Source organism: Camelina sativa, chromosome 7 (assembly GCF_000633955.1).
Source record: "Camelina sativa cultivar DH55 chromosome 7, Cs, whole genome shotgun sequence".
Taxonomy (NCBI): Eukaryota; Viridiplantae; Streptophyta; class Magnoliopsida; order Brassicales; family Brassicaceae; genus Camelina; species Camelina sativa.
Genome location: NC_025691.1, coordinates 7,168,213 through 7,186,534, shown reverse-complemented (window position 1 = coordinate 7,186,534; position 18,322 = coordinate 7,168,213). Strand labels below are relative to the sequence as shown.

General features: G+C 31.8%; 3 protein-coding genes across 6 annotated transcripts; 1 reads left to right on the top strand and 2 right to left on the bottom strand.

Moving 5' to 3' along the window:
• On the top strand, nt 4,724-7,244 carry LOC104700621 (protein kinase APK1B, chloroplastic). 3 transcript variants are annotated; one of them, XM_010416158.2, is made up of 6 exons: nt 4,724-5,101; nt 5,568-5,893; nt 5,979-6,114; nt 6,213-6,355; nt 6,437-6,560; nt 6,642-7,244. In XM_010416158.2, the coding sequence occupies exons 1-6, from the start codon at nt 5,050-5,052 to the stop codon at nt 7,112-7,114; spliced, it is 1,254 nt and encodes a 417-aa protein (XP_010414460.1). In that variant the 5' UTR covers nt 4,724-5,049; the 3' UTR covers nt 7,115-7,244. The 3 variants fall into 3 exon arrangements, with proteins under 3 accessions (XP_010414460.1, XP_010414461.1, XP_019083084.1); XM_010416159.2 differs by having other exon boundaries at nt 4,725-5,092; XM_019227539.1 differs by lacking the exon at nt 4,724-5,101 and having other exon boundaries at nt 5,118-5,893.
• On the bottom strand, nt 7,247-9,540 carry LOC104700622 (probable receptor-like protein kinase At5g47070). 2 transcript variants are annotated; one of them, XM_010416160.2, is made up of 4 exons: nt 9,033-9,540; nt 8,261-8,524; nt 8,052-8,174; nt 7,247-7,977 (listed from the first exon to the last, which is right to left on the bottom strand). In XM_010416160.2, exons 1-4 carry the CDS (start codon nt 9,474-9,476, stop codon nt 7,414-7,416), a joined length of 1,395 nt encoding a protein of 464 aa, XP_010414462.1. In that variant the 5' UTR covers nt 9,477-9,540; the 3' UTR covers nt 7,247-7,413. The 2 variants fall into 2 exon arrangements, with proteins under 2 accessions (XP_010414462.1, XP_019083083.1); XM_019227538.1 differs by having other exon boundaries at nt 8,261-8,531; nt 9,033-9,393.
• Nucleotides 14,356-16,550, bottom strand: LOC109124503 (expansin-A6-like). Its single transcript, XM_010416157.2, has 3 exons — nt 16,344-16,550; nt 15,751-16,069; nt 14,356-15,104 (listed from the first exon to the last, which is right to left on the bottom strand). The coding sequence occupies exons 1-3, from the start codon at nt 16,486-16,488 to the stop codon at nt 14,795-14,797; spliced, it is 774 nt and encodes a 257-aa protein (XP_010414459.1). The 5' UTR covers nt 16,489-16,550; the 3' UTR covers nt 14,356-14,794.

Here is an 18,322-nt window from a genome sequence, read left to right as displayed (position 1 = left end):
TATGTTAATTTTATTTATTAATATATTATTTTTAATAAAAAAAATATTAGTCAGCTATTCAAAGTTCTGGATTTTGACACATAATATCTATCAGTTTTTAAATATTCCGAATTAATGAATACGCTTTCGTATTAAAAGGGACTTAAATCGGGAGTGTAAAGAGATTTGTAATATAATTATATATGTATATATCTAAGAAAATTAATCCTTAAACAGAATATTTTTTTAAAATAAATTAATAAAATGTATATATTTTAAACTTTTAGCTATAAACCAATGAACCTTGAACCTAAAATATTACAAAAACTACAGTATACCAAAAAAAAGACTAGTAGTCGAGGCTTATGAGCACACTCTCGCATTGTTTCTTGGGCCGAGGCTTTCCATTAATTGAGGCCACAAAGTTTAGGGACCTTATTTATGATTTTTGCGGTATCATGAATTGTTATTTCCTTAGATTTCTCTTCCGTTTTGTGCTTTTAACATTTTTCCTCATACGTAAACGATTTGTTTCTCTGTTTTTGTTGATAAGATATGTCACATGAAAGATATACAAAAAAAACTGACAACTCTTCCTAACCTAACCTGCCTCCTAAATATTTCAATTTCGGCGTTGACATTTGTGTAAACAAAACTACCAAAGTACATGTGAACCGTACGGATAAAGGATCATCAATTTTGAAAGATTGATGAAGAGTCAAGATATGTTCATATATCATATATATGTTCTTCGCTGACATCATAAATCACTTTGATACTTGCTCCCTCAATTTCGTTGACTTCTCATTACATTGATTTCTCTCGTTCTCAAAATGTCCTTCGTCAACACCACCTCCACAGCTTCTAGATGAAATCCCAATGTTTTTAGCTAGCTACAAAGAAAAATCAATGTTCTAGTATGTGTTTGTTAAATTTGATGTGATTAAGATTGACTTTTTGTTGACTGGAAAAATATTTTTTACGTTCTATATATATATTGTTTTGTTTGAGAGTCTTAAGTAAATGTAGTCGGATGGTAGTTGGACTTGGTTCTGATAAAATAGTGAATAGTGTCTTCTTATTGGAGGAATTGGAAAAAAATTTTGGAAAAGTTTAAGAGCTTTGTCGGAAATATTTTGAATTACTTTTTATAAACCAAAAACTATTCGTTGGGAGTATCGAGTACGTAGCTTGGCATTAGTCAAACTTTGTTTAGTAAAAATTAATCTTTAACATGACATAGTTATATAACATTTGGCTTATAGTCATTTTTCATGGGTGATGATGGGATGTGGACAGGTGAAAAAGATTGATATTTTCTCACGAATGGGTGACACATTGTTTCTGTCATTTTAGCGAATCAATATAGAAGTTATGCAATATCCGTATGTGAAAATATATCAGACTATATATAAAGCTGATGTCGGATCATTCCACACTTGTACACATGCAATTTTTGTTTTTCAAACTGTTTCAAATAGGTTTAGGGTCAAAAGCATCAAAGTCTTTATTTCATGAATAATCACGAGCTACATATACGCAAGTACATAAATGATAAATCTGATATCTTACGATCGACCCGTGACGAAAAAGGTTGAAACCTTAAAGTCAACAGCCGGCCATCTGCCTTAAGTCTTTTTTTTTGCTTTTATCATATTAGATGACAGCGGATCTATAACGTTACTACAAGTATGTATTATTTTATTTTAAAGATGATTTTGGTTAGACAATTATTACAGAAACATGCTTACATTTGCGAGGTTTGTTTTGGTAGCACTCGGTTTTTCAAACTTAATCATGAATAGGGAAGACACTAGTTAAAAGTCACATATATATTAAATTGGCTTTGTATCGACATAGAAAATTTTAAAATCAATGGTAAAAGGATCACTAATTATTTGGAATTTTATCGCATAGCAATCAAAGACAGATAAAATCACTCTATTGACTTTTCGTCATTATAATTTTAACGATGATTGGTATATTAGTATCTGGAAACTTTGTCGTTTATATTTTACTAGTCTTAAACTCTTAATGTTCTATGACATAAGAATAAAAATGGTGTTTAATATGATAACTCAGATCATCTTTCAACATATTTGGTTGATGTACTACTATTAAGACCATTCAACACTAATAATAAAAATAGATAGATCATTTGATGGCTGATGGTGACGATCATGATAGTTATAGTGATGGATCAATCAAGAATCGCTCTTTAGGTTGAAACAAATGGACTAAATAAACAATTATAGGATTACGTTCAACAAAACCCACAATAGTCTATTATCGTTGGTTTCTTCTCAAATATCATATTGTTTGCTTTTTGTTGCACCAACAAAACGTACGGACTACATACTTTCGTGATTAGTCATCTTTCAACAAGAGTTAATTAATTGGCAACATTAAAACGATCATCATCTTAGATAACATATGATTATCCTCACAAGTTTAGTATCTTCTCATTTGTCACTTTTAGAAGTGGTAAGTTTGTTTTACCTCAAAATTTCTAACTCTCTTTTCAGTTGGTTCAATAGTCCGATATCCGTTTTTTTTTTCCAACCAATCCGATATCCGTTTACTTAATTAAGTTTCGTGGTAATAAGTTTGCACGAGACTTTTGCGGTATTAAAGTGCATACTGATCTTTTAATTAGATATGATTAAAAGCAAAGATGAAATAAAGTAAAATCTTTTACTGTTTTACAATGTGATGACTGACAAGAAACGTGGACGTTAGGTTTGATAGCTATACTATCACGGACACTGTTTAATCTTTCTGGCAAATAATACATTTTTTTAATACTAATTGAAGTATTGAACCAATATATATTAGTCCACTAACCACGAGCCCTTTTTTTGCAAATTGACTTTCTCATGATTTTTTTAATAAATGTTTTGTATTATTAATCTTTTCATAAATGTTTTGTATTCTTCATAAAGAAATTCATTAGCTACGAAACCATATAAACGTATATACTTAACAATTGGGACGTCAATGCTTTCCATTAAAAAAAAAAAAGTTTCTAAGGAAGAAACTAATCTTTACTAGAATAAATTTTGTTTTTCTTTCTGATAATAAAATAGGAGAATAACTTTGTTTTTTTTTTTTGCAAAAACAAAACTAATATTTGTTATATATGGTTATCTAGCACAGATTATGTGGTGGAATATATTTAAGATTTTATTTGTCACAAGATATGGTCAACGAAACATAACATAAGTCTATATTCTTCACTTGCTCTCGTGTCCTCTTCTTCTTTCGTTACCATTCATTCGTATCCAGACAAAGATCTTGGATCGAGCTTTCTTTTTCTTTTCTTTTTTTAAATGGCTAATTTAGGGTTTTATTCCACTTACAATTATTTATTTGCCACGGAGACTTTCACAATAATATTTCTAAACACTTCAAAGTAATACTGTATAGTGTATAATAGTATCGTTTAACCCAAAATGGCTAGCTCAACCAGCTACGAAGTTCAGTTATCCTTCGAAAATAGATTATATCGATTTTTTTTTGGTATTTAATTGAAGAGATATACAAACTTCAATTCAGAAAATTTCGGATGATCTCCCCTCTCTTAGCAAAAAAAACAAAGAACATTTTCGGATGAAGTAAATTATAGTATCATTTACTCAATATATATGATTGTATGAGTTGTAACATAGTATATTAATATGGTGTAGCTAGTTTATATGGTCATAAACAGACTTGTAGATCGATGCCTATATTTAGTACCGGTGGAATAGTATCAAATTTCACGTAAAAAGTATTTTTTGGTTTAATGTCACGAATAAGCTGCCGCCGGGAAAGCAAATGAAAAAGTAGAAGTTTCTTGCTTTTACTTTTATCAGGTGCCTACTATAGTCGTGTTCAAAAATCAGAGACCAAACTATTATCTATATGATCAAACTTTTTTAAAGAAAACCACACAGTTATAACTAATATTGTTGAACATGTTATGGTCAGAAATTGAAAAAAAAAAAAGACAAAAGAAAAACGAAATAAATGTAAAGTTAAAATGAAGCAATAAACAGACGAAATTAAATGGCATGTAACACTTGGCACAAAAAGACCAAGCCGACATGAGTCAACGTACTCAGGTTAGCGCATCGTGACGTTAAAATGTCTAAAATTGAATATTCAACGGCGGAGAACGATTGGACCGCCGTGCAAGCGATTTACTTCCTTTTTCTTTTTGGTTTATCAACTCTGCAAATGGGGTGAATTTTCATACATTTTATTTTGATTTAAACTGTCATTTATATATTTTGATTTATAATGCCCCTGAATCTGTGATGTTGTCATACAAAAAAAAAAGACATTGATTCTGAATTGCATTTAATATATTATTGTTTACAAACTATATTACCACCTCATTTTTTCTTGTAATCTAACCCATATCACTTATTTTTACATATCCATTAAATTTCATAATATTTCATTTTAATTGATGTTTAAAGTGTTTCTTATTTTTTTTATTCAAAATTTATTTAATAAAAATTTTCGACCAATAGAAAACAATTTACATATATATATATATATGATCATAAAATATAAAAATATTTTTTTAGACTAGTATATCTTTGAAACATGGAAAATCATATTCTGCAAATGTAAAAACAAAATTGACCAAGAAAAACAAAAACAAAAAAAACAAATTGGACATTGAATATTTTTTGTTTTGGGACAAAAAAGTAAAGAGATGGGGTTTAAAGGCGGGACCGCTTCACCATCATCAATGCCACCTCCCTAACTCCTCTCTCTTTCTCTGTTTCAGCTACTTGCAGCAAAATTGCAAAGTGTTCGATAGAAACCTCTCTCTCTCTCTCTCTACTCTACTCTATTTCTTGATTGACAAAATAAAAGAAGACCAAGAATTTTATTTCCTCTCTCTCTCTCATTTATCCTCTTTATTCACCCAAAAACAAAGACTTTTTTTTTTATCTTCACAATTTGATCTGTTTCTGCTTCAACTTTCTAAATTTCCATTGATAAAGTTTAAACCTTTATGATCTCTTTTAGTCTGTAATCTCAAAAGGGTGTTGTTTGTTTCTCCTTCAAAAAATCATGGGGATTTGCTTAAGTGCTCAGATTAAAGCTGTGAGTCCAGGTAAGCAAGGTACTTCAAGCTTTCCATTTACAGTAAATGATTTACTATATATAGTAGTATGAAAAACAAATGTTGATTTTTTTAATTCAGTTTTTCAAAGTTGGTACTTAAGTAGGATCTTAATTAGATTTTTGTTTTGTTAATTTTTTTAATGTTTATATATATATATATATTTTTTTCAATTCGAGGTTAGGTTTTTTGGTGGTTGGAGGAGGATAAGAGGACTTAACTTAAAAGTTAGGCTTAGTGTTTTGACAAATCTGTCAAAGGTTTTCTCATAATAATTGATTAATTATCTAAAACTTTGTCTCTTTTTTGTTTCTTGGTGTTTGGTTTATTCACGCTTCATTAGAGTTTTTAACTTTTGTCTGATCTCTCTCTGTTTGTTCTAACAACACTTTAGATATGAGATTTGTCGAAAAAGTGAAATCTAATGTTTTTTTGTATGTAAACTATATGTTTGGTTGTTGCATAGGTGCGAGTCCGAAGTATATGAGTTCAGAGGCTAATGATTCTCAAAGTATGGGAAGCAAAGGCTCTTCTGTGTCTATCAGAACAAACCCAAGAACCGAAGGAGAGATCTTGCAATCTCCTAACCTCAAAAGTTTCACTTTTGCTGAGCTTAAAGCAGCAACTAGGAATTTCAGACCAGATAGTGTTCTTGGTGAAGGTGGTTTTGGTTCTGTCTTTAAAGGTTGGATTGATGAACAGACTCTCTCTGCTTCTAAACCGGGAACCGGTGTGGTTATTGCTGTCAAAAAACTTAACCAAGATGGTTGGCAAGGTCACCAAGAATGGCTGGTAATATTCAAGTTTGGTCTTCTTGAAATATGAACAAGATTGTTTTATGTTTCTTTTTGATTAATGTTGTTGTTGTTGTTTGCAGGCGGAAGTGAATTACTTGGGGCAGTTTTCGCATCCTAATCTTGTGAAACTCATTGGTTACTCCTTAGAGGATGAGCATCGTCTTCTTGTTTATGAGTTCATGCCTCGTGGAAGCTTAGAGAATCATTTATTCAGAAGTATTGTCTCTCTCTCTCTCTCTCTCTTTGTGTATTCTCAGTCTCAGGACTCTGTTTACGTTTTGTGAGTATTTAAATTTTGATTCTTGTGGTTGCAGGAGGCTCTTACTTCCAACCGTTATCTTGGACTCTACGGTTGAAAGTAGCTCTTGGTGCTGCGAAAGGCCTTGCTTTTCTTCACAATGCCGAGACTAGTGTCATCTACCGCGATTTCAAAACTTCCAATATACTTCTTGATTCGGTATATACTGCTTTACTCTGTCTTGATATGATGTGAAAGTATAAGGCTTTATGTTAACCCTTGTCTTTGACATGATCACAGGAGTACAATGCCAAGCTTTCTGATTTCGGGTTGGCTAAAGATGGACCTACTGGTGATAAAAGCCATGTTTCTACACGGATCATGGGTACTTACGGATACGCAGCTCCTGAATACCTTGCAACCGGTTAGTCTCAAGAATAACTTCTCTTTGTGATTTTTGATAAACTGATGAGTGATGACTACTGACTCTTTTCACTTTGGTCAGGTCATTTAACAACCAAAAGTGATGTCTATAGCTACGGTGTCGTGCTTTTGGAGGTGTTGTCTGGACAGAGAGTTGTGGACAAGAACCGTCCACCAGGAGAGCAAAAGCTAGTGGAATGGGCAAGACCGTTACTTGCAAACAAAAGGAAGTTATTCCGAGTTATCGACAACCGTTTACAAGATCAGTACTCGATGGAAGAAGCTTGTAAAGTAGCTACCCTGGTGCTCAGATGCCTGACGTACGAGATAAAGCTGAGGCCGAACATGAACGAGGTTGTTTCTCACCTCGAACACATCCAAACGTTGAATGAAGCAGGAGGAAGAAACATCGATAAGGTCGAGAGAAGAATGCGTAGGAGAAGCGATAGTGTTGCGATAAACCAAAAACCAAATGCAGGCTTTGCTCGGCAAACCGCTGTGGGCGTCATAGCTACTGCTTATCCACGCCCATCTGATTCTCCTCTGTTTGTCTGAGTAAGAAAGGATGATGTACAGTTTTGCTTCTGCTTATGTACCGAAATGATCCAGTTCATGGCTCGCGAGATTTGACAATTGATCTTTGTAGTGCGAGAATTGACTAACATAAGTATTAATGATCTTCTCATGTCTTCAACTTCAAGCTCTATTAGACTGACGTTTTACAAACCATATATCCAAGCAAATGCACATCAAAATGATTTGATGGTAAAAAACAAGAGTGGCATCATTTTTGGTGTTAGTTACTTTCAATTCTTTGGCTAAGAGGTTTATATATACAGTGAAGACACTATTTTCTACCATGTTCTGACTAGTCCTTGTGTCCAGTTTCGCCAGTCTAGCTTCGAAAGCGACTTGTTTAAGTTCATCTTATCCCTAAGATCAAGAACCTTCTGACGATAATAACTCCCTTGCTTCTTCAGCTCAGGCTCACTCTCTCCATTTACCTCAGCTTTAATGATCTCTTCTGTTTCCTCAGCAACTGGCATAGGAGCGTTTTCAGCTTCTTCATCGATGATGCGTCCAAGAAGTGAAACAACTTCGCTCATTCTAGGCCGTGATTTTGGTTGCTTCATTAGACATTTGTTTGCTAAAGCAGCTACTCTCTGAACAGACTTCATACAGTAGTACTGCCCTTCGAGCCGTGGATCCACAATCACATGGAACTTCTTCGAGTCTGACACATAAGGTTTCACCCATTTTAAAAGCTTCTGTTCCCCACGAGGTCGATTTCTGTCCACTGCTCGTCTTCCTGTGATCAGTTCATACAAAACTACTCCAAAGCTCCAAACATCACTCTTTGCCGTCAGTTTCCCAGTTTGTACATACTCAGGAGCCGCGTAACCAACTGTACCTACAACCTTCCAACACAAGAACAAAGTTAAAGACATACAAAATATGTTATGCTAAAAAGAGTGTTCCAATAGATACATACTGAAGTTGAGACATGACCAAGTCCTTCAGGAGGTCCTTGCCTAGCTAATCCAAAATCCGAGAGCTTAGCACCAAATCCCTCGTCAAGCAAGATATTTGAAGACTTGAAATCTCGAAAAATCAGCTAAAACATTAACAAGAAGCAAAATCAAAACCAATACCAAAACACAAAACGGTCCTAAATCGTATGAAGGGGAGTGAAATGCAAACCTGAAAATCCATTTCCTCATGAAGATAAGCCAAGCCTTGAGCAGCGTCCTGAGCAATCTTCAACCTCGTCATCCATGGAAGCGATACAGACACAACTCGGCCTACGAGATGATCCTCTAAGCTTTTATTGCACATAAGTTCATAAACTAGAAGCCGTTGCATCCCTCTTTCATCATCATCAGCACAATACCCAACTAACTTCACAAGATTTGGATGATTCACTACACCTAGAAAATTCACCTCATTGATCCATTCTTTATGCCCCTGAATACTAGAACGCAAAGCCACACACACAAAGCTTTTACCACAAGACAAAACACTCACAAAAACAACACACCCACTTCAAAAAAATCAATCAAAAACCACAAAGTAAAGCTTCTCCTTTAAGGGTTTATCGTTTCTTGAATCAATTTGGGTCGAAGTTGGAACATTTAGGGGAATAATGAAGCAGAACAGAGATCAAGACACACACACAACAACAACAACAACAAGAACAAATCCAATCACAAACCACAAAGTGAAGTTTCTCCTTTTTATGTTTTATCGTTTCCTGAACCAATTAGGGTCAAAGGTGAAACCTTTACAGTACTAATTGAAGCAGAACAGAGTTCAAGACACACACACACACAATTCGAAAACTCAATCACAAACCACAAAGTAAAGTTTTCTCCTTTTAGGTTTATCGTTTCTTGAATCAATTAGGGTCAAAGTTGAAACCTTTACGAGACTAATTGAAGCAGAACAGAACAGAGTCAAAAGATTAGAGTCATGCCTGTAAACCTTGACGATTAAGCTGTTTAACAGCAACATGAATCTTCGAATCAAAACCATTAGAGTCTGAAACATCAACAACGCCTCTATAAACACAACCAAACCCTCCTTCACCGATCAAAAGACCTCTATTAAACCCTTTAGTAGCCAGTTTCAGCTCTTTAAAAGTAAACACCTTTAGATCGTTCTCAGCAACAAGTCCACCGATCCAACGTTGACTCAACGGTTTAGGGAAACCAATTCGTTCCGGTGAGAGACTCCAGTCTGAGTCAAACTCAGACCTCCGAGTTGGGTCTGAAGTTGTGGATGATGCTACGCTTAGAGACCGAGCCAATGAGAGTCTCGAAGCTCTCGAAACGACACTGTCTCCTCCTCCTCCTTCATCGATTGTTGTTGTTGTTGTTGTTCCTCTCTTGTCGCCATTGGTGAAGTGAAAACACTTCATCTTCTTCTTCCCACAAATCCGACCGAGTCAACCAAAAATAAAAATGGAGACTTCGTTTTTTTTGAAGAAGATGATTCTTTGAAGAGAGATGGGTGTAATAATCTGATGTGACTGGTTTCAACTTATTATTGATGACGTGGCGAGTTAAGAATCGTTGATTTCGAGAGATCTAATTTTTCTTGACTTACAACTAAACATTTCGTATAGTGTAAGTAGAAGTAGTTTACTTAGGGGTTGATTGGAACAATATACTAGAACATTAGCAGCATAAACATTAAGGTGCATAAATTGTATGCTCTAATTTATAATATATTTAGTTGTATGCTCTAATTAATATAACACATTTAGTTGATTAGTATAGTAGTGAAGTATTAGATATTATATTTATATTTAATATATGATATTAATTATAAAAAAATAATTTAAATGTGTTTCATTAAAAATAATAATTATCACTCACTGCTATATATTTTTAAAAATACATATTTTACATTTAATAAATTTTATAAATTGTTATATATATAAATGTGTAATTTAATAATTTTTAATTATATATATTTATAATATAACACATTAATTACAAATAATTAATATATATTATAATTTTTATATCTATATTTACATTTTTAATTTCAATAAATTTTTAAAATATATAGAATATAACACATCAAACTAAAATAAAACAATAATATATATTATAAAGTTATATCCACATTAATATTTTAATGTATTAAATAAATTATTATATTATTTTAAATAATAACATTAAGTAGTTTCTCATATATATTACCTTATAACAAATAAATTTATTTATTATGAAATCATAATTTTCTATTTTTACAAAATAAATTAATTAATTAAAATTATTTTAATATATATTAATATTTTAGAGTTAATGTTTGGAAAATGTTTCAAATGAGAGCATTTGCAGCTTTTAAATGCTCCCTTATATACTCTTTTAATAAATGTTGATTGGATGATAAAATTAAAAAAGTTTCTTCATATACGCTTCCAATCAGTACCTTAAAGACGAGAAATATTAATATGATTACATATAGTACCCAACAACATCAATAAATTTAAATGAAAAATATTGTATAAAAAAATATTAATAATACACGAGTTTTTTAGGTAACCATAAATATATTAATATACATATAAATGAATTTTCTGTTATATATAGAATAATCGTGAAGCACCAAAGTTTTGAATTAGTCTCGACGACTGACCAAAGTCACTAAACTTTGATTAATTCTATTTTTATTGTTGTTGGTTGGACTGGTCGATTCATTTTTTTCTTTCTTTTCTTTGTTCTTTCTTTTCTTTATCCACCATCTAATCATCTCTCGTACATATGGAACTTGGAAACATGGACCTCGAGAAGGAGCGCAACAATTAAAACATGGACGTTTGATGGGCTTTTTAGGACTTCACTTTAAAATTTGAATAAATAAGTTTTAGTTTTTTTTAACTATTTAGTTTGTCAAATTTTCCTGATCCCCTATTATTAATTTAGAAATATATTTTGTAAAGTAACATTTAATTTATTTGTAAAATTTACATAATTAAACTTTTACCATTTGAATAAATATCAAAATTTAAAAGTCATTATTTATAATATCTAAGAAACATCCTTAAATAATTCTAGAATAAATTAATATCTATAATTAAGATTCTAGATATTTTAACTTGCTTAAAAAAATATTAAAGTCTTGCAGATCGTGTTATGGAGCAGGCAATTTACATAAATATGATTATATAGTTTTTTACGGAATGATCTAATTAAATTTACAAAATATTTTACTCTAATAAAAAAATGTATGTACAAAATAACTAAACTAAAACTAGATCACATATGGAAATGGCCAATGATATTTTTTTTATAGGCATTTCATATATCCTGCCAAATTTGCTATCTTAGATTACATGTTCGAAGATTGAAAGTTGGGTGGCTCACTCTCCGATAAGCTTTGAACTAACAATGATTTGAAGCCAAATAGAATTATTTTTGATAGATGATTGTCTAAAACCAAGAAATTAGATTTTTGGCAATTTTTTTTTTTGAGTATATTAATAGTGAGTTATATTTTTCTTTTGAAACAATATATTTAATTAGTTCTCAGTTAAACAATTTTTATTTTTTTTTTAATGACCAGATGAATTTTATTATTAAAAGGGAAATGTAAATTTTACAATGTGTCTTCTACACAATACAAATGATATGTTATATAGAATCTGACATCTGATCATGAACACCAAAAAGTAAAACAAAAATGGTCGAAAATAATTTTTGATAGTTGTTCTAATATATCTGTAAAGAATCGTATCAACAGAAGAAACAAATGGAACCTAATACCTTAAACCGCCTTTAGCGGGCGAGGTATATGCGAGACAGTTCGAAGAATGACTCTGTTCAAGTGCTTATGAGTAGAGACGTAAGTGTTTATCAATCTTAACAAACATATAAACCCAATAAACAATATACAAAGTCCAATAATTGAATGATATTTTTTTGACTAATTCCAATTTTCAACGAAATCATTTAAAAAAACAAAAATGAATTTTTCTTTTTCTATTTTAAACCAAAGTAAGTAGTCTTTAACCACCAATCTTTGAAAATGGGCTTTGATAGCAAGTATTGTCATGTCTTCATTTTTTTTTCGGTATCATGTCTTCATAATAACTTGTAATTTTGATAAACTACTTTTTTTTTAATGAATTAATAAACATATTCGATCACACGTTTTAACAATTTATGAAGGAGCACAAAACACTAAATAATAATATTTTCAGCGAGTCTATCAAACCCAAATGCACCATTTATCTTATCTGCTGCCCTTTTAGATACATCCTCTATTTCATCCAATCCGAACGGATGAATAATGCTATTTTTGTCAATATCTATAAAATAATGGAAATGTTGAATAACAACAAAGATTAAAATTGTATATTTACAAAATATATACACATATTTAGGATCTTTTTGCTAGTTTTCCAATTTCCATTAATTTATATTTGTTTAGAAAATAGTTCAAATGTGAATGGAAAAAGTTATATAGATGTTTTAGGGAGGGAACAAAATAGAACCCACCATCCATGTGCGAATCTCATATTCTTTCTTCTCTTTAAGTACCCAATGGACTTCTTCTTTGATGTGACTCTCATAGCTTCTTCCCGATTTCAACTTCTTTTTTTTTTTTTAAATCTATTTCATCCTCTTTTTCATTACGTAAACATTTATCATTTATCAATATAATAAGAGCAACTGTGCTTCCTTCCCCCTAAATTCTCTTATTAAAAATTAATAAAAAAAATAGAAAAAGGAGATAGATGTAAGAGAATGTTGCTCAAAGAAAAAACCGTTTCTCAACCTTTTTTTTTACACATGTCGATTTCTTATTAGTTAATATTAAAATATTAATTTTTTTTCTTTTTTGAGCAACGGTGAACAGTTCTCCCGCTCATGATACTTTCACATATTTTTCTTCTTAAGCTAGTTTGGTAAATGTGAAGAAAACTAAATTATTCTGGTAAATGATTATTTGTTAACGTATTAAAATGTGGAAACGAAAATTTTGAGTTTAAGTCTTTCCAGATTGGTAACTGCTGAATTGGTAAATATATTTTATACATATTTCCTTCATAACTTGTACAATAAAATATATTTCAAATATATTAAAAATAAAATAAGTTAGAGCTATTTATAAAATACATTCCAACCATTTATGCATGATTTTAAAAAAAGGTTCCAAATATATTAAAAATAGTTAAATACATGCGAAAGTTTTTTTTTTGTTTTGTCAACCAAATATTTAATTAGAAAGTAACTGCAAAGTTAGTTGCAAAAATCCGAGGATAAGAGTTTACAAAACCATTTTTAAAAAATAAAGTTTTCGTAGAGCGAACAAGATAATCTGTGTTCATATTTGATGTATGCAAGATTCTGGTAAAAATGAAAAAGGAGAATAATGTTTTGAGCAAACTGAAATCGTCTAATCAGGGGAATGCACCATGGCCACTAGCTGTGAAATATATGAAAACTATTTATACTAAATGTTATGGGGTTTGGCTCAAGAAAGAAAACAAAAAGGTAACATTAAATTAAATACTTTTCGTTATTATCTCGTTGGTTGGGTACAAAATTTAAAATTGCACTATCATCCATTTTGTTTGTGGCTTCAAAAATTAAATCCCATGATTCTCTTCTTTTATTTTTTTTCTTATCATCCTGTCCACTGTTCCACCCAACCCTATTTCTTAGATAACTCAAATATTTATAGCCAATCAATTAATTCCTTACTTTTATTCTCTGTTTTAAAAATCTCTGCCTAGTATCGATTATACGCCTCGTAAAATCGCTAGGTCCACCTTCTCCGTTTTGATTAATGACTAATCCCCGTCTAGCATCAATTGTCCGATTATGTCTGTCTAATCCGATTGTTTTCTGCTTAATTTTGTGTATACCGATTATTTTTGGAATTAAATATAAATTAGACATATATATTTTTGTTATTTGGACATTTAAATTAAGAGTTTATGATGTTTTACAATAACTAATGTATAAATTTTAATAAAAATCATAATTTTAAAGACAATATCATAGTTTTATATTTTTTTCTTTTAACATAAACAGAAATATACATATATTTAGTACAATGTATTTTAATTTTATTATTAATTTAATAAAATAAACCTAAAACTAGTTCCCGATTAATCTCCGTTTCATCTCCGATTTTCTCGTTAGGCGCTAGGCCCACCCGGACCGCCCGAGCACCTAGCAATTTCTAAAACAGGGATTTTATTATTAACATTTATCCTAACTTCTAAGAACAACTTAAAATTTATTTATAGATTGAATTTCACTTTTTGGTTCAGAAAATAAAGATAAATGAACCATAACATACCCACATTTATATATAAATTACAATATTAGAGGTCTACAAGAAGCATGTACAAACATAGCTACTACTGCTTCTCTTTTACTATTAAAAGGCTGAAACCAACAACTCTTCACATCTGCTTCACAGCTCCTTCTACTTCCAACAAATTTCAAATTTCACCCCAAAAGATTACTAATTAAACATTTAACAACCCACACGCTAAAGAAAACACCACTTTCACACTCTCCAACGAACACATCACAAAAATTAAAAAACCCATTCGATGTAAGAAAAATTGGAATTTTAGTGGTCTCTTAAAAAAAAATTATAATATATTTTATATATTAAAATTTCTCAAATTATACTAAATGCCTTCGGCTAGAAATTTTAATAGTAATAATAAATAGAGATAAGACGATTTCCCGATTTTGCCCTTGTTCAGACTCTGAAGTTCTTTCCCATGAAAGTCTGACCGAACTGCCAATTCGCCGGAGCAATGTTCCAAGACGTCGAGCTTCTACGGTCACTGCTCGTGACTCTAAACGAAAGCGACTGACCAACCAAAACCGAGTTAGACTGCCAGTTTTGTCCCCAGTTACGGCTCATGCTCATCCACGAAGTATGCGTTCCTTTCACACCTAGCCGCACAATGTTCCCGGCTCCGGCTACGTTCGTGACTAGAACCAAGTTGAAGTAACGGAAACCGTTGATCGTGAACCTTATACCACCTCTCTTCCGGCACGGCACTCTGTTGTGTAAGTAAAACATACAACACAAGGTTAGTTACGTCATTTCGTAAAAAGGTTTAAGGAAAAGAAAAAGAAAACGCGTTGTGTTGACTAAAAGACACAGTTTCATTATTGTTTTACTATTGACTTTTTACGAGTGGTACCTGATAAGGTAAAAAAGCGATTGTTGGAAGGACAGTTTCGTCTTTTTGCCAGAAAAATAAGATTTTTTTAGATTTGGTGATTTTTGGTACGAGAGGCCCGACATTAATGCTGCACCGACTCGCGCCAAGAATCAAAGACAAGATTTTTTTTCTATACTTTTACATTATTATGTTGGACACCCTACACTTTTAAATCTACAGCTTTAACCCTAATTATTCAGAAATTGACTTCACAACTACACCCTAGTTATTATTTCTAAAATGTTGAGTTTAATACCCCAAACTGATAATTCTGTTAAAATTAGCCCCAATCGTTCAGAACCTATAAGAAAGACTTCTTAACTAGTACCCTGTAACTTTCAATTCTGCCGAAAGTAACCCCAATACTTCTAAGACATTAAGTTTCAAACCCCAAAGTTTAAAATCTACCATAGTTAACCCCAATTTAAGTAACCAACATAGTATACGATTGCATTGAACAATAAAAGTTGGTACTTCTTACCGGCGGAAAGAGACGGGGACGATTCCGGCACGATACTCAGCGATCTTGAGGAACATAGGCATAGCGAGATCGAAGTGAGGTCTAGGAGGGTTACACCAGCCACCATTATCACTAGGCTGAGCGAAGTTTGGAGGACAGAAATTAGTCGCAGTGACGAAGATCGAAGGGCTACCAGAATGGCACCACCTTGGATCACTCGCGCATTTGAGCTCAAAACAAGCGCCGCAGCTAAAACCATTGTTGAACAGAGCCGTACTTAGAGCCGCTGTGTTCACACCGTAGCCTTGGCTGTATAAGTTACCATAACCACAAGCTCCTCCTGAATAAAACAAAAACAGAGCAAAAAGTTTAAACTTTTAATTTTGACAATGTAGTAGTTTGGGTTAGCAAAGATGGAAACTTTAAAGTTGGTTTTGTATTAAAGTGGTACAGAAGCTACAAAATCTCTAGATTTCAACATTTTTCACAATGTGGTTACAAAAAAGATTGGAACTTTAGGTTTAATTAGATGAAAATGTATGGATTTGATAAAGGAGAAGAGAGAGAGAGAGAGAGAGAGAGAGAGAGAGAGAGAGAGAGAGAGAGAGAGATACCCATGGTTCCAGAAGCATCAGAGCCACCATAGAAAGTGGCATGAGCAGTTTCCCAACCACCTCCATTGTAAACTCCAGGGATTCTTGCTTCAATCGTCGCAAGAAGAATGGTAAGAACAAATAAAACCAAACTCAACATTGTCATTACGACAGAGAGAGAGAGAGAGAGAGAGAGAGAGAGAGGCAGAGGAGGAAGAAGAAGAGACTATTGGAGTGTTTTCATATGTGTAGGGAAGGGTGTGTAGAGGAGAGGTGTATATATATAAATTTACATTAAAAAAAAAAAGCATATATTAATATTCATTTTTTCACAAAAGTTTTATTATATCAAACAAAAATAAAAAAAATTACATGATTTGTATCATACTATCGTTGTATTGTATGTAAACGAAAAATAGTGAGTATGTCTTATGTACAAAAGTCATGCGTACAAAATCCATTATTAATTGTTGGGTCTTTGCTCTTTCCCTTCTATCTATGTGTGTGTGTCTTAACCAGCAGCTGTCTACGGCTAAGACCACTCGTGGTTGGTACTGCGTGGCTCATCATACCACCCAATCATAGTTGATAATGTACGGATAAAGATGATGTTGCTCCAGTCAGATCTAGTAAAGATCTCACTACGCTCCATTGAAGCGCGTTGGGGGATGATGACCACTCTTTAGTTGCTATCAATAATTTTCGACCCCTTTAAAAACTTGATATGGATGGACCTATATTGAATTATTGATAACACACTATTGATGTCTAGTATTACGAATTTGGTACTTTATTGTAATGGCTATGTAAATTTTAGTTTCTAACAAAACAGTTAGGGCTTTTAAATGTTTTTAGATTGGTCCGACGTTATAATAGTTAGGGCTTTTAAATGTTTTTAGATTGGCTTTGGTTTTAACTCAAAACAGTTAGTTTCACTTTGTATTATCTTTTCGCCAAAATGCATTTCTATTTTCGAAACACTAACTGATTTTTTTTTGTTGTATAATCCATAATGTTTATAGTGATGATAATAATACGTAAATATGATGATATATTTTTTATAATATTCAGGGGTTGTATATGAAATACGAGTTTTCTACTTGATGTACTGATAAATATTTTAGTCATGGACGACCCAGATACTTTTTCAATTAAAAATGATACATTAGCAATTTAGCATAATGAAGTTGTTATAATAGTATCTTAAATTAAAACCAAAGAAAAAATTATTGTTTTAGTATCAAACCTAATTCTTTTCTTAAGCATAATTTTCCCCTTTGTTACAAGACACATGATTTGCCCGTACGTAACGGACATAAGAAAAATAAAAGGATACGTATGTAATTACTTGGAAGCGAAAGAAATCTCAATTATCAAACTTCATGCAACAAAATTTTCTAATTAATTACCCCATAAAATTAAATCCACATAAAATATCAATGCAAAATGTTTTTTTTTTTTAGAAATAATATATTTTTCTTACTTGTTGTAAATTATAAGTTTATTTGTTTGAGGTATAAATTATGACATTTCAAGCTTTCCCACCCATAATTGTTACTGTAAATTAGGATGAAATACATTTTTTAAAAAATAAACCTTCTATTTCTGCGTGAGATGTATAAAGTATTCAAATTATATATAAGATTAATTCAGGATATATTTTAAAAATTGTTTGGCTTGATTAATTCGATGTAATATATTGTTCTTCAGGTTAGATTTTCAATTTTTTTAATTGTTTGATTTATTCGATGTGAAAATTTCCCCATGGTTCAAGTTGTTTACGTGGTTTTGTTTCGGATCGATGAAAATTTTGATTCGCTTAAGACTAAATATTTATGCCTAAACCTAAATGTCTAAACCATTAACGACAAATCAAATCTTTAACTAGAAAAAATAACAACAAACCAAATGCTGATGCTTTTGATGGAGAATCTTTAGTTCAACAAAATACCCAAAAACAATGATGTACTTACTATTCTTCGAACTAGATTTTATTGCAT